Source organism: Stegodyphus dumicola, chromosome 8 (assembly GCF_044657685.1).
Source record: "Stegodyphus dumicola isolate Sdum_Otavi_A_Nest chromosome 8, ASM4465768v1".
Classification (NCBI taxonomy): Eukaryota; Metazoa; Arthropoda; class Arachnida; order Araneae; family Eresidae; genus Stegodyphus; species Stegodyphus dumicola.
The window spans coordinates 67,544,411-67,561,206 of record NC_140775.1 but is presented as its reverse complement, the minus strand read 5'-3'; the positions used below and the strand labels follow the sequence as shown (position 1 = coordinate 67,561,206).

Here is a 16,796-nt window from a genome sequence, read left to right as displayed (position 1 = left end):
ATACAGGATCAAAATTAAAGTTTCAGTCTAAATCGAGAAGGAAAAGAAAAACAAAATGTTAAAAACTTCAAGAATCTTAATATTATCTCACGTCGATTGATTACTCATCACACCACATTTTAGTAAGTGAAATTCGGACTTGTCCTGGCACATGCCGACACGATGTTTCACGGCTTTTAGTAGTATAGTACAGGAATGCACCATTATTATTTATAATATCATCGAAAGTTCTCTTCATCATGTATTCGAATCTTTGTGAAATGTTATAACTGTTATTATTATGTTTCTTATGAAGTCCGCGTTGGTGAGACTAGAGTAGTGATCAGATACATTTACAAACTGAACAGGTTTGAAAAGTTTCTCAATTATGGCTTCTCTTTTTCAGGATACGTATCATTATAATTCAGGTCTTGCTATAACTCAGTTCTTGCTAAAAGCAAGCTACGTACTAGTTCCTAATCATCTAGCTGTTATATAATATTTGTGAAACTTACAATAGCGATACGGAGTTCACATGCGCCTAAGGAAGGAAGGAATTTACTTGTAACACATGATATGTTGCCCATTAACATTTAATATGTCACAAAATAAATTTCCATAAATTCTGTAATAAATTTCGTGTATTCATTCCTGATCCGTACCGAAATCATCAGACGAGGTTTGATATGAATTATTATGTAAATATACTATTATATAAAAAGTAGCGAACTCCTGTTATTAACATATATTACATTTCTAAGGAAAAAATAGCTCTTTCTGAAGTAAACTACAGCTTTACATTCATTATATTTGGCTTCAATCAAATCACATGTAGTAATACTAAAGAATTTCTTTCTGTGTGTAGCTATTCGCTTCCAAAAATGTACAATTTATGTTTTGCTAAATTTGCATAATATTTTCTAGTGCAGTTCTTATAAAAATTCCTTTCTTAAATACTTTTTCAAAGTTGCAGTAAAATATGTAAGTTCAGGAAAATTAATGAAAAACACGATGAAACTAAAGAGCCTATTACAGTGAAACATTTTTTATTAATCAAAAAATGAAATAATGTTTATTTTACAGTACAGTATGTTACAAACCTATTTATTGCCTATTAAAAATGCGCTATTTGCTTGAATCCTTAGGTTTAATTTAAATTAGATAATTCAACTTCTAGTAGTGATGATGCATTCTTGCTTGAGATAAATTATAATGTTTCGAATCTAACTTAATTTTTGTAATTAAGTGAATTCATAAAATTCATTTTTTTAAAGCAAAGCGATTTAAATTTATTGTAAATTTATGTGTGCTTTAGGAAACAAATATGCAGAGATTAATGTAATTTATTATCAGAGGATAGATATTATATTCTAAATAAATTTATTTATGATAATGATTTAACTTAATTAAATGCCTCGAGGGAAAACATTTACTCTTTTTTCTTGATCATTTACTTATAAGTAAATCATTTAAAATTTAAATACTGTAATAGTGAATATTTAATGTTCTTATAGACTGAATTATTTATCACTCATAGTATCTGAATTTTAAACCATTTAAAAGATAAGCGTGTTTGAAATAGAAATAAAGGTTAGTTCAAGGAATAAGCTCCCAATGAATCTATTCTATTCAATAAACGATAATCATGTTTTCTTTTTAACCCCTTTTATTTCTTTCTTAGTTTGCATATTTCTAAGGCAAGGAAAATATAAAGGAAAAAGAAGAGTTTTAGGACTGTAAAATCGAAAACTTACTGGTTTGACAAATAAAATGAATTCCAAGTGCACACCCATTCATTACAAATCAAGAGTAAAGTTTTGGTTGCAAACATTATGAAGCAGTTTATTGTAAATTATACAACATGGGATGCACATACGTACAATGCTGTTTTGAATCGTAATCGTGTTGTTCGTTTGTCAGATTCCTTGAAAAGAGACCCTGTGCCATAAAATAGTGTTTTGTACATCATAACGTTCAGGTCAGTTTTGTTAATAAATAACTATCTGTGGATTGCATTATTAATTTCAAAGCTTCAAGATAGAAAGCTAAAAGTCGTCAGTATGAAGTGGAAATTGAGGTACACATCTTGAAGGCGATTCAATATATTCTGCTGCGTTTCAAACTTCTCTTGTATGCTCTGTTTGACAGACTGAGGATATTAATGGAGCTAAGAATAATATCCAATTGTACAGGTACTATGGAATACAATAGCTGTCTGGCAAGAAGTTCGTAGAACTGTTACGTTACATTTAGAATAGTTAACTATTTAAGTTAAGGCCTGCTTTTAGTCTTACATATTACTGATCATCCATGCTAAAAATAATTTCTTTTCCTAAACCTGTAGAATCATAAGGTTTTTCGAAAGAGGAAACGTGAAAAATGGGCAGTGCTGTCGTCGGAATTGAACACCGTAGTTCTTGATGACAGACGAATTTGCTTCCAATTACATCCTTAAGGCACACAGTAAGGAAGAAGAAAAATCGATGCATTCTTTTCCACTTAAAAGGCGACTGGAAAAGAGGGTAAACAATAAGAAAATCTTGGTTATCATGCACCACATTTTAGTTCAGGTTCCCTCTGTAAAGGATTTTCTGGCTTCAGTGAACGTGCTAAATCAATAATTCCTTCTTCGGGATTCGAACGTTAAACCTCCTGATACTAGCTGGATGCGCTTCCATTTACACCTCAGATTCATGCGATAAGAAAGGGCAAAATACTTCACAAGCCATTCAGATCCTTTGATGTAGATGAGCAAAAGAGCTTTCTTGCACATCTACATCAAAGGATCATCGAAATTATTGTCTCTGTTTTGCGGACTTGAGAAAATACTATCTTGTTGCTCCGAACCGTATGCTTTCATGGGCAGAAGTAATTTAATTTTTATTGTATTTTCTAGACTCATGAGGTAAGTTAATGTTTTGCATGCAAATCATAAGTATAAAGCAAGTAGGATAACTTCTTATATTTGCAGAGGATTTTATGTGAAATGAAAGCATCGAAAAATGTATGGTTGTTATTGATAAACTATTTTAATATTAAATGTAAAAACTTATTTTATAATTAAAATTATAATTAAAAACAAAATTAAAACTTTATTTATGTCACATGCTTGTATCCTACATTCTTAAGGATTGAATATGAGTTTCGCAATTAAAATTGTAAACACTTAACAGTGTATAACACTAAAAAAACTATGCTGAAAGTAATGCAATTAAGAAAATTATAAACAGAGGCTTATCACGCACATATATTGTAATTTAAATGCGCAGAATGAAGGAATCTGGTACTTTTCAGCATGTTCCGATATTCATCATGGCTAAGAAGACAGTAGTGGCTAAAGACAGGACTGAGTGGAAAGCAAGATGACGCATCCACCACAACAGAGCTTGAAGAATCACAATCTTTTATTTATTTACGCACATATCATATCATCCTTTTGCAAAAAAGATATATCTTAATTGTAGTTTAATGCAATAAGTTCCGTGTGTACAGGTTTTAAAGTACGACGCTATCTTAGGCAAATGAACAGCAGCGTCTTGCCAACAGGGAAGCGTAAGCGAAAGAGAGCGCTGCAACTCAGAGGAAGAAGGGAGAGAGTCGATAGTTTCAGTGTTAGTTAGAGAAAGTTTTGGTTTACAACTATTTGACTGGGCAAGAGGTATCCGTTAGGCTTATTTGAACTTAAACAATTTTTAAATTGCTGATGATTCTTGCTGAAATGCACATTTTCCCAACATATAAGAATAAAAAAAACTGAGCTTACAGAGCTGAGTAACAGAGTAGGAAATATATATATATATATAATGAAAAATATACATATATGCATTTTTTGCTTTAAAAGTGATTGAATTATGTTATTTTTATGTTGACATTCCTGTGACTGAATTATGTTATTCTCATGTTGATATTCATATGATTAAATTATGTTATTCTTATATATATAAAATATTTAAATACTTTTGGTGCAGCCAATTGCAACCAAAAATGGAGTTTCACAACTACATGCTATAGCAGTTCCATACACAAAGTTTCAAAGTTCTGAGGCTATTCGTTTTTGAGTTATGCGAGATACATACATACGTACTTACATTCATACTTACATACATGCATACATAAATAGGTGCGTACGTACAGAAGTCACGAAAAAAATCTCTTCTGAATCTATTGAAAATCTATTTTTTAATCCGTTTTGGGAAAAAGAGACCTTTATTCTGTCTGCACATACAGATATCACGCAAAAACATTTTTAGATGGATTCGAGAACTGTCAAAATGGGTATTTTTCGTTGAAATTTGATACCTCAAATTTATCCTTTAGTTGAAAATGCTTAGGTTTTTTTCAAAGAGCTGCCGAAAACGTTTCCACAGGGCCACGTTTCTGAAACATATCTGGATAGTTATACATTCATGAAACAAATCTAAAGTATGTGCCAAATAAAAAAACAAATTAAATTAACTAAACGTATTTGTAATAGAAATAAAAAATTTAATAAAAGGAAACAATTTTGAATGAAGTTTTAATTTTTTTAAAAAGAATTATCAAGATATAATCTGTTCCGACCTAAAAGAAATAATTCTGTATAAAACTTAAACAGTATGAAATATGAACTTTCAAAAATAGAAAGAAGATAAACAGTTGGTAATATTAAAAGCAATTAGTTAAATTAATATATTTTCAAAACTGTTAAAAAATTCCTACAAATAAAAGTAATTAAATTTTTATAGACCGTCATTTTCCCCAGTTGTTTAGAAAAGACAGAAAAAGATGTTTTAATCGTAATCGGAGGGATGTTTGGATCTTAGCAGGAGGTTGATGCTGATGATTATTTTGTCGTATCCTACACCTGAGTCTGATGAGTAATGTTATCAAATTCAAAATTAGAGAACTTATTTTTTTCATTTCTTCTACCAAATTAATTTTATCCTTAAGCAAATTTCTTTTCTTAGCATTTTTGATACGTTTGACAACGTTATCACCAAATGTTTTTATTAGTTTCAGATTTCGGTTTGCTTTTAGGAGTATTACTATGTTTGTATCTGGTCATCAAGAGTTGGGAGTTCCCGATAGAAGATGTGAACGCTCGGTTTCATTTCTAAATCCTTTGACTTTCTTTTGCAGTTCTAATTCAATTCATTTTTAGAACTGTTTAGAATTTTTGAAGAGAGAATTGTGAGAAAACAGCTGTCTTCATCGAGATTTGAACTCTGATATTCCAATTTCTAACCGTTTGCGCCACCAGTTACAGTCCGACGGCACGCTATAGGCAAGATGGAAATTCCTGATAAGTTTCGCTGGCTAGTCGAATAATCCAGATTATCATCTTAGAAGACTGAGTAGCATGAGCATCTAGTTGGATTAGCACTATGCTGTCCATGAAACTCTTCAGTGACAAGGAATAAAACTACGCTTGTCCGTCCTACCCTGAGATTCTTCCACCGAAAAGGCATCCTTCCGCATGGATTTCTAGGACGGAAGCCTGCTCCTTGGTGTACAGTTAGTTGGATTAGCAATCTGATTTGAAATATCCACGCCCATTTCTACCGGTGCGCCCTGTCCTTGTCTCACATCTTTCCATCCTATTGCAAAAGCGAAAGAGCAACCTTGATAGATATGTGAAAATAGTTATGTATTTTAGTTAATGTGTTTGTATCGTACCGTGGTCGTCTGCTGAAGCAGAATTCATTTTATGTAAAGCCCGAACTATTTGTAAATATTCTGCTGAAGCAGAATCGCTCTTTGGAAAGACGGAAAAAAAATATCTGTATTCTCTTCAAGAGAAAGGATATAATTTCTGCTGCCGAATTTATCGGGTGTCTAATTTAAAACTGGATCCTCCAGTATTATTGCAGTGAAAATTAAATGTGTTTTAACCGTTTGATGGAATATATTTGATAAAATGTTAAACCTTCTTGTGAAAAGTTTGCTAATGGAAGTTATGTTTTTCTTTCAATCACACTGGCTCAGGTATCTTTCCCTATTTATTGACTACTGCCTCAGTTCTTTCGAAAAGTATTTTTAGTTATTGAGCCTACTTTATTTTTTGATATCTGTTTAAAATTGTAGAGTCATTAGGTTATTTAGAAGAAAGAGACATGGAAAATGTGCAGTGCCCTCTCCTGAACTCGAATTTGAACTTCTCGAATACGCGCCGAGTGTGCTACCGTTACACCATGAAGACATGCAAAAAGGAGGGAGAAATTACCTTATATACTTCCCCTTTTTAATGGGCGACTGGGATTAGGGGACACAATCGCCAAACCCTGGTGGTGAAAAATTATCATCCACCATCTTTTTAGTTCGGGCGCCGCTGTAGAGACATTAGGTTATTTTGACGAACCTGGATTTCTCGAATACGCTCCGAGTGTGCTAACCGTCGCACCACAAAGGTATGCAGAAAGGAGGAATATACCTTATAAAACATTTCTCCTTAATTGATTTATAGCATAACTGCAAAAACGATTTGACTTAACTAATGGTAATATAATCAAATATTACTTTCTAATTATTTGAAGGTTTAAAAAGGGCAGTTGGATCTTTTACATGCAAAAATTGAAATTAAAAAATGGCTTAACTGAAATGAATAATTATCTTTATCTCCACTATTTATGTATCAAAACGGAAAATTTCATCTTGGGTGATTCGTTACCGAGAGCGTTGTAATTAATTAAAATGATTAAAGTTTATGCTGAAGACGAAATGTAATATTTCTGAGAATTTATACTTTAATTTGTTATTTTGCGAATCATAATTAATTAGTGGCTAATGTTATTTTTAATTTAGATACAAACATTTCTCTTCAATGTAACACGACAGTTTAAATAAAGAGTTTCTTTAGATGGATAAAAGAGTTGCTTGAATTGTTATAATTTAAGAATAATATTATTCAAGCGTATTATTCTATTTAATTAATCTAATAATACACTTTATGATTTTCATAATTTTAGTGTACGTATAAGAGTACTGTTAGTAAAATTATAGTGATGCAAAGAAAAGCGTTAATGCTAAATTTCCTTTGTATTAATGTCAAATCTTTTGAAAAGTCATTTATGTTTTTCGCGTGGTAGCCTTTTCTTCGTCGTCTTGGAAACTCCCGAGCTATGTGTTCTTAAATATGTTAAATGATTTAGAATTGGGAAGATTTAGCGTTAATAAGAAGCGATGTTATGAGGTCATGATTATAAAAGCTTTTGATATATATCCTTGATTAAACACACTGGGATTTAGGAAATATATATTTCATTCAATTATTTCTTAAAGATGTAGAGTTAAACCTCTATATCTTTAAGAAATAATTAAATTAACGAAAGTTAAACTAAAGAAACTAACGAAAGATTTAAGCACCTGATACAAAATCTAAAAGTAAACAAACTTTCTGGAATACGTTATCATACAACCGACGTGCATACTAAATAGTATAATCATTCAGTAATATTAAATTATAACTTCAATTTGACGGTAACACAGCCATTTTAATTTTTAGTTTATTCTATTTCGTTGGGACCAACGGGCTCCAGGAACATCTCACTTTTAAAATGCATTTAGTTCCGTGATAAATGTTCCACATTTAGGGAAAGATTGGAAAATAGCTTTCGAAAAACGAATAATGATTTCGCAATAGATAAAAAAACTCTTTTCTTTTCTTTTAAAGCTAGAATTTTCTAAATCTACAACCACTGAAGGATCTCTATTGTCAAGAAATGTGGCATTGATAGCAGCTATGTTAGGTTTGATTCTATTACGATAAGTCAGTTGGACTTAGAACGGGTCCAGAAGTTACAGAGAATTGAAGCTTTTCTTTTTTTCTCTCTTCTCCCTCCAGAGGGCGTTAGTGTTCATCTTACGGATCTCTAAAAACTAGAAAGCACATGGCTTATGGGTCAATTTCTCTTCCGAATTACGGTTTACTAGATGGCATTTTTTTCTTGGCGTCTTCGAAGAGTTTTATTTTTTTCTTGCTTTCTATTTAGACCCAGTTTAATATTAAAAATGGTATAAACTGTGATTTTCCAATATACGGATTTATTATTTTTTCATAAGTAGGTCAGAAAAATATAAAGGGAATTCAAACTTTCGCGAGAAAAAAATAATGATTGCATTTTGTTATTAATATATTATTCCCTATTAATTCAAAAACAATGTTATGGCTATAGTATTTTATAACATACTTATTTTTAATGTTAATTGATAAGCAAAATGCAATTTTCTTATTTTAATTGTGTGCTTTGGTATTTTTACTAATTAAATTCCCAAGAACTGTGATTACAAGAATTATTTTCGAAGATCTTAGATTTCAGAAGTTGGCGTAAAATGTAGATTGAAAGTATATAAATATGCAAACATATTTACATGTTACACTGATGATATAAATAATAGTATAGTGATCTGCATTATGTTAAGTGCATTAAACTAATATATAGTTTGTTTATACATATCATAGATAGTGTTCAGCTAAGTTAATCTCTTATCTAGAAGATGTATGAAAATGACACGAGCAAAATTATTAAATTTTTGGATTCTGAAAATGAGACATAAGACAATGAACAAAAGGTGCAGAATTAGTTGGGAGGACGCTCATAAGTATTCTAAAATAATAAAATAAGTACCCTCACAACTAAGTCTTCAACTACTGTCAGTACGGTGGGGTACAGCAAGAAGTTTGTGCGATGCATTAGTGGTTATAAAATCAGTCAGATTATTTTCAGTGAAATTCAGGAGCTCCTATAACGCTGACAAGCTTGCATTAAGTGATGAGGACTATATTAAAAATGATGAAGTTTTTCAGTTCTGTTAGTGGGTATCCTTTTTGTAAAGATCTTTATCTTACAATTAGATAAAAATCTGAATTAAGTGTTTCTTCTGGGCTTTTAGTGACTGAAACAATGTTTATCAATTAAATAATGATAAAATCTTATTATTGAATTTAAATGAGCTCGGAACTCTATCAAAGAGCCGGTTAACTAAAGCTCTCAACAACTTGGTGAAAGGATTTGCCCACTGGATTTACTTAACAATACTGAAAAGATGTCTACTTTGAACGCTGGCTAATATTTAAAATCATTGTTATGAAGAGAACTGGTATTTAAAAGCTTGCAAAAATTAACAAATTTTCAGCTTTAAAGTCATTCTCGACATCCGCTGCTGTTTCTTAACTGCGAACTAAATTCGCATGTTTATGGAGCAAGATGGAATTGAAAAGTAAGCGGAAACCTAAAACATGATTGATTAGTTTAATGTGAAACTTTAATTAGTTATTAAATGCATATATTTCGTATTGAGGAAAGGGGATTTGTATAAGCTCTGTTTCAGTGCCATTTTAACTTTAATAAATATTTTAATGCAGCAATATATCAGGTTTACATTAATAACTATAACAATGGCATTTTAGATTACTTCGCTTCCCTCCAGGATCCAGTATTATGCTGTTTGAATATACTGAAATGCCTCAGCTCTGGGTTAAAGTTTATGCAAAAAAGGTCTCTGGTCAGGATCCCTCCCGGTGAGTAACATGACGGACGACCGGTATACAACCATTTCCTTTTTTTAATTCTTAATTATCTGAGATTATTCGCCTTCCTGGCACTACGTGAGACCAAGAATATGTTCAGGGTACAGAATTAATTGTTATTATCATAATTATCATTATTATGAACAATAACAGATGGAAAGTCACAGGAAATTTACCAAACTTGTGAGCATAATTTCTTTTTTCATAGGTTTTACTGCTTTAAAAATGTCCCATCAGAACTTTGCAACTTTTAGGAACCTCTTTTCTGAAAGACCATACAAAGTCAAAGAACATCTAAGCAGTAAAGTTAAAAATAGTTCGATTAATTGATTTTAGATGCGAATAAAGTTAAACCATATAAAATGAGAAACTCAAATGTTTGTAAAACTGCAGTATAGCAAACAATTTAAACTATATTTAAAATTTAAACAATCTGTAATAAATTGGCTCTACTGAAAAGAATTATTTTAAAAATCTAAACTTCGCATACATGATATGGGAGGATAACATTATTTATTTTGATGAAGGATAATAAATAAAGCATGCATTTCCTAGAAATATTTCGCTTTCAATATTGCCTTCCCTTCTATAATGCGAAATAAAAGATTTCCATCAAATCCAAACATCTATGCTAGAATTAGCTATTATCGTATAATGATGACTTTTCACATGGAACAGTCATATGGATTATCTAAATAATATTTGCAAAATATAGCAATTATTGTGTAAGTAAGCAATGAATTTATTTATACTACTTTTCAAAAGCACGCGGCGGTAAAAGCAATAAAAATGAAAAAGTAAAACTGATTAACAAAAAACTCTTCATGAAAGTAGCAAATGTGTTTATGCATGATAGAAAATAAGTATTATGTACAAAGTATGTTTTATTTTATATGTTGTTCGTAAACTAAATGACAACATCGCATTAGGTTATTAATAAACTAATGCTTAAATCTAAACGTAAACAAACGTCTAATAAGATATATAATTACCCTGGAACTTCGGACAAACTTTATAACGATTACCCATACTTTCATTGAGATGATCTGCCATTGAAGATGCTAGATATAATCCTCCTTCTATTAGGGATATTTTCAGCTGTCTGAGATAAACGTACAAAGACAGCACGCCCAAGGGCATCCCGAAGGTTTTCAGTTGCATTAGAAATCAGGGAATATAGCTGCCAGTCCACACGGGAAATACTTATGAACGATGTTCGCTGTATGGGAACAGTTGTTATCATCCATAAGAAGGAAATCAGGATTCACTACTGAAGTGTAGAGTCTCACGATGGGGAATAGAGCACTATCTCGAAACTAAGCAGCCGTCAGAGAAGCGTGCTTAAAGATATACAGCTGGGTATGATTCCCATTGAAACCCATTGCTCCAGTCTGAGACAGTTTAACTGAGATGTTGATGACACCACATTAATCTTGCCTTTTCGACTAGGCGGTTAATGGAAAACAAACATTTGGTACCCGGAGGTACAGTCCCTTTGTGTGAAACCTTCGGAGAACGGTACTGGTAGACATTGTCTTATCGAGTGACGCTGCAAACATGAATGTAACAGTTGTGGAAGTTTCTCCTGGATTTCGCTTGGCTGGAATACACTGGTCTTAAGAAAATCTGAAGATACTTGGAATATACTGATCTTAAGAAGAGGTGGTAACACTTGGTCGATCGCCCTTAAGCCACCAGAAAAATGTTTGACTTGTTTAGAATTGCTTTCATTTTTGGGGAACTTCCGAATGATCAATTCCAAAAAAAAGAGCGACATCTTTAATAGACAGTCTGCTTCAATGCGTCTGACAACCCACCAGCGTCTGCTATCTGCTTTTCATTTTCTTTCAGCCAAAGAAACACGATTATCATCAAAATTTATCTTACAAAAGAAACACTTTATATCATCATTTGAATGAGTCTCCTAAGAATCTTGACGTCTTTGTTGTCTTCAAATATTGTCGTCTTCAACGGTTGCGTAATTAGCACATGTTCGGACAGTCAGTCGTGATTGACCTTAACATACGATATTTGCACACTATCATCTCCAACCGCAGTGGATTTCGGCCATCAAATTCAATTACACTTTCGAATATTGCTAATTTGCTGTGCGTGCTTAACTTTTGGGAAACAACAGCAGATTATTACAGAAATTTCAACAAAATGACAACAATGTGTACGTTTTACATGATTCATACGAGATATGTAGTAAAACAATAGTGCTTTGATATAAGACATGACCCAGCAATTAGATATTGCATATCACAGAAGTTAGAAGGCATAGTAGGATAAGTTGGTGTTAAAAGAAAAAATGTGGAAAATTCTATCATCTGGTTCGAAAAGTTTTGATTTTTATTTGTTTATATTATTACCACGATTCGTTAAAATTGCGCGATATTCAGTGATAGACAGGTTTTATAGAAATGTTCTGTTTTCTCCTCCTTTCTTTCTTTATCTTCCTTTTTTTGGTTTTGTTTGGTAACATGCGGTGTTTGCTGTGCTCAACATGCGCATTTTTTTTCTCAGATTACGCGTGAGAAATTAAATTTCAGAGTAATGTGAAGAAGAGTAGCTCGTATCGAATACTGAGTTGTTTGCCAGATGGTATATGACATAGGGCTAAATACAAAATGCAACCGTGCGATTTTTTCTTACGACAGCAGTATCACTTCGTAGATTATGTCGATGTTCAGTAGCAGATACATCATAGTCTGCCGACACTTTCACAAATTTTATTTTTATTTTCTTAATATATTTTTTGTTTTCGTTAATTCGTAAAAAGATTTTAAGGTTTTTGCCAGTTTTTGTAGTTATTTTGGTTGTTTGTTTTGTTTGTAAAAGCTTTTCACAGAAAGCATTAGAAAATAAATAAAACATCTTTCAAAAACATGTATCATAGAAAGATACTGTTATTAAGTCGTTTCATTATAGATCCTCTCAAGTAATCAAATAAAATAACAGGATAATAAAGAATCTCAGAAATCTTAGCGATCATAACATAAGAAATCCCTTTAGTTAACAAGTAAGATCTGAATCAGATTTCAAGCCATCAAATTTGTAAGCGCCTGCAACTTGGTAATTTAAGGTAAGGTCACCAGTTGAAAACCCCTATCCTCTTCTACTAAATATGTAAAATATGTAAAGCATTCGCGTTTTAAATATCATAAGACAATCAAGTTATTAGAAACTTTTTTCGATGACGTAGTCGTCATCGGATAACGGGCAGCTACGAAAGTACAATTTTTATTTCCAATTTTTTCCCTGCAATCAGTTCTCTATTCAGTGCGAAATCTGCAATCAGTTTGATTTATTTTGAACAACTATTCACAGCAATAATATTCATTTTTAAAATAGAGCTTTAAATGCACTAATCAGGTATTGAGTTGAAAATTTCTGTATCTAAACATATATTAACTTTATTAAGCTTTCAGCATAAAAAAATATTTTATATTCTGATATATTTGTTGGTAATATACATATAAATACTATATCGAGTTTCATGCAAAAATAATAAAATAAATAAAACAGACTGTAGACTGTGTAAACAGCTATTAATGCAGTATAATCTATGGCAGTTCAAGTCATAAACTCTTATAACAGCAGCATTCAAAGCGGAACTCCAAACTATCGAACAAATGCTGTGGTTACAACTGCACAACAAGCAAAATGGTAACGATAACAAGCGGATATCTTCCCTCTCTATATCTTTAGTCACTGATACACTCCATGTAACTGTCATCGTAATCTACTAAGTCAGCAGTTCTTCGTATTCGTGGAAAGACATCCGCGAAGCATTTCCAGATCAAAGATGTAACTTAGAAGATAAGATATGTCACTCTAAATTTGGTATAAAGGTTTCTAGAATTAGGTTACGTAATAACATACATTCGAGCTCTCTCTCTTTTTGCATTTATCTTTGGGCTTTTCTCAATATCTTGAAAACCTTGAAATGACAAGGCTACAAACTGGCCGCATCATGAATAGAATTTACCGAATAAATGATGATTTCGAAAAATACGTGGATCAGATATAAAGATGTACTCCCCCCTTGGCTCTGCAGCTTGGTATGCAATATTTCATTCTTCTTTCAGCAAACAGCAAATATACATTTATTATCTAAACTCATATGAATCCCTTTATTTGGAATAATAAAAAGGGATCTTAATAGAATTGCAAAAATTTGTTATATATATTTTTATAACAACAGATGAAATTCTCTGGCAGGAGTTATTTTGTATTGTTATAAAATAGTTAATATGTAATTTGAAATAAAACCGAAAAGAAATAATTACAATTCGTAATATTAACTCTTCATAGAAAAGATGCTATCACCAAAGAAATACAGAGTTTAGGAAAGAGAGAATGCCTGCATTATATTACTCTGACGTTGCGAAAAGAAACACTGATGTCTTAATTACCAAAGATCCGTTTTCACTTTAGCTTAGCCGGTTTAGATATTTGCTCTATTCCCTCGAAATTCTGGATTTTTATTATATTCAGTAAAATACAAACGGTAAATAGTTATAAAAAATATCAATTGAATTTTAATTGCTTATGATAGTTACATAAAAAACATACCAGTTTTTGTGATTTGTGAATATCTTATCAATCTCAAATTAGTATATATTTGTTTTATTAACCTGGTATTGTTCATATGGTCTGAGCTTTTTTAATTAGGGCGCAATTCATTTGAAAATAATTATATCAAATTTTTCTTTTTTAATTTATCTCTTTGGACGTCTAGTAGAATTATAATATAAATATTGTCGAATTCCTGGACACATGCTTCCCAAGCATTTGTCAGGGGCAGCCGACATTTAGCGGTGTCATGATTAACGGTGTTGCCGAGGGAACAACTGTAGGGGGCTTTCAATACTACACCACGAGGAAGGAAAATGGACGATACGTACACAGCCAGACAATGCGTCAGAGTAGTAGTTAAGACTCATATCTTTGGATTTGGCGGCTGAGAGCTTGCTTCCATTGCTAGCAGTCAGACTGAATTGGCCACTGTACTTTCAAGGCTGGTGTTGAATTGTAATATGTGATCATAGTTTACCATAAAAACTCCAAAAGATCTCCGTTCTATGTCTAATTTCTGATCTACAGTTCCATGTCTAACTCTAATAGGTGTAAGACGTAAATTAGCCAGACAGTTATCCTTTAATATTTTTATACGATAATTTCTGACGATATTTGTTGAATATGCTGGAATTTTCAACTAGTTCAGAATTATATTTATATTTATTTATGACTTTTATACATTGCAATGATTTTACACGAAATTCTATCTGCAAAATATTTTAAACTTCTAATGTTTTGTTGAGTTACTATTCAGTTTTGGGCTGCGGAAACTGGTTTGTTATAACTCTGCCCTCTAGTTCTTTCATATTTCTTTCGCTTCATTTTTAGGAAAATGTAGCTTTTCGTTTATATTTTTTTTTTCAAATTTATCCCTCTATTGTTCCATAATAACAGATTACATTCGCAGGTTTTATCAATTCTTTATTCTTAAATTTGGCTACAGCTTTTAGAGTGACTAAGGAGAAATTATTAGCTATTTTTCATTTTAAAGTAGCCTGTGTAATATTCGATAGTGAGGCAAATTTTGCTCTACTAAATTAAGATCTAGGTTAGTAGTAATCTGATTTAAAATTAAATACCCAAATTCAGTTTTTAAAAATTTTCTGTATTTTTCGTTTGTTAAAAGTTATTTTTAATGCATTTAATTTGCTTCTCTATAGCATATTTCAAACAATTTTATTTTTACCACTAGAATTAGGCCATGTGCTTCGCCATTTAGCATCACTCGTTTTTGGGTCGAATGAAACCCCACTCTGTTTTATTGCCAAATAAGAGAGACTGCATTAATTAAAAGTTTAACTATTTCTTTTATTTGCTTACTTAAAATATTTTTGGCATTATCAAATTGCTTATTGTATACTTCAAAGAAATGAGTGTATTCTTAGGTCATCTCGTAGCACCGAGCCTCTGAAAAGATGTTACGAGATATAAAACTATTTTTGCTTTTTATTTATTACTTTACAGTGTTGTTTTTAATATTCATTATTTTACAGTATTACACCCTTGCAGTTCCATAAAAATTATGAGTTTGTTCATTGTGTATATATATATATATATATATTATACAGGGTGATTCAGAAATACTTGGCAAAAGTGTAAAGGCAGATAGAGTAGCCCGAAATAAGCAGATTCTGTAATGAAATTTGCGTGAGGAAATGGCACAATGAAGTTTCTCAGGTGTTGTTCAATGGTAGATAAAAGCGTTCTGCTGGCGTAAATAATCATTCCTTATACGGGTTTCGAGCGCTGTGCATTGCTAAATGAACGCAGGGCACGCCGACATGCATTTTGTTTATTGCACGGCGAGAGGAAAAGGAGCAGGTGCTCGAAAGAATTTTACAGGAAAAGTTTTCTGCATGAAAAAACGGCTCCGTTGTAACTGCAGCCCTATTTTTACTTCCTTGTACGAAGTAAAAAGGAAGTATTGTAATCGCGGAAAGTTTCAGGCAACATATTTCAACGAAAATATCCATTTTGACCGCTATAGAATGCAATTCAACGATGTTTTTCTGTGATATCTGTACGTAAGGACAGAATAAAAAACTCTTTTCCTCCAAAAAAATTATAAAACTGCTTTAAAATTAATTCTGAAGGGAATTTTTCGTGGCGTCTGTACGAAAGTATGTACATACGTGCGTATCTCGCATAACTCAAAAACGAGTAGCCTCAGAACGTTGAAATTTTGTATATAGAACTGCTATAATATGTAGATGTGCACCTCGTATTTTGGTTGCAATCGGCCGCACCAAACATATATAAATATACTTAAATATATATCCCCTCTGTTACCCGGCTCAGTGATCTGAATGTGAGAACTGAATTGATTGAATGAGAAATACTAAATCGTCTGTGAAAAACTGTTTCTTTCATACATCGTTTTAGCTTTATTATAGTGTTTGAATACAACATGTGGCAACGATAATTCTTCAAATGATATAAATTTTGTGCATTCAGAGTGTCGTTATAGTAAACAAATATAGTGAATTTTAAAGAGTGCATTTATTCTTTTGTGCTTTATGCGCTGTCGACGAAGTAGATTTAATTCAATCCAATCAATTTAAATGAAATTAATGAAAAATGCGTATAATTTAATATTCCGTACAAGGAAGTCATGTAGTGTACACAACAGAGTTTTCTTAGATAACATAATTAAAACAAACAATACCTGATGAAACCGAAATTAGACATCATTGTCCAAATTGAGGAACAGCAGCACTGTTCCATCGGT

The 16,796-nt window shown here is 31.9% G+C and overlaps 1 protein-coding gene across 2 annotated transcripts in view; it reads left to right on the top strand.

Moving 5' to 3' along the window:
* The first annotated feature begins 13,388 nt into the window (after positions 1–13,388).
* LOC146995866 (5-hydroxytryptamine receptor 4-like) overlaps positions 13,389–16,796 on the top strand; it is a 74,498-nt gene continuing 71,090 nt past the window's right edge. For both annotated transcript variants that reach the window (XR_015042847.1, XM_085822942.1), the window contains exon 1: positions 13,389–13,548. Coding sequence is in view for 1 of the 2 variants with exons in the window: in XM_085822942.1 (XP_085679068.1) it covers positions 13,520–13,548 (29 nt within the window). In the remaining variant the exon portion in view is untranslated. The remainder of the gene's footprint in view (positions 13,549–16,796) is intronic.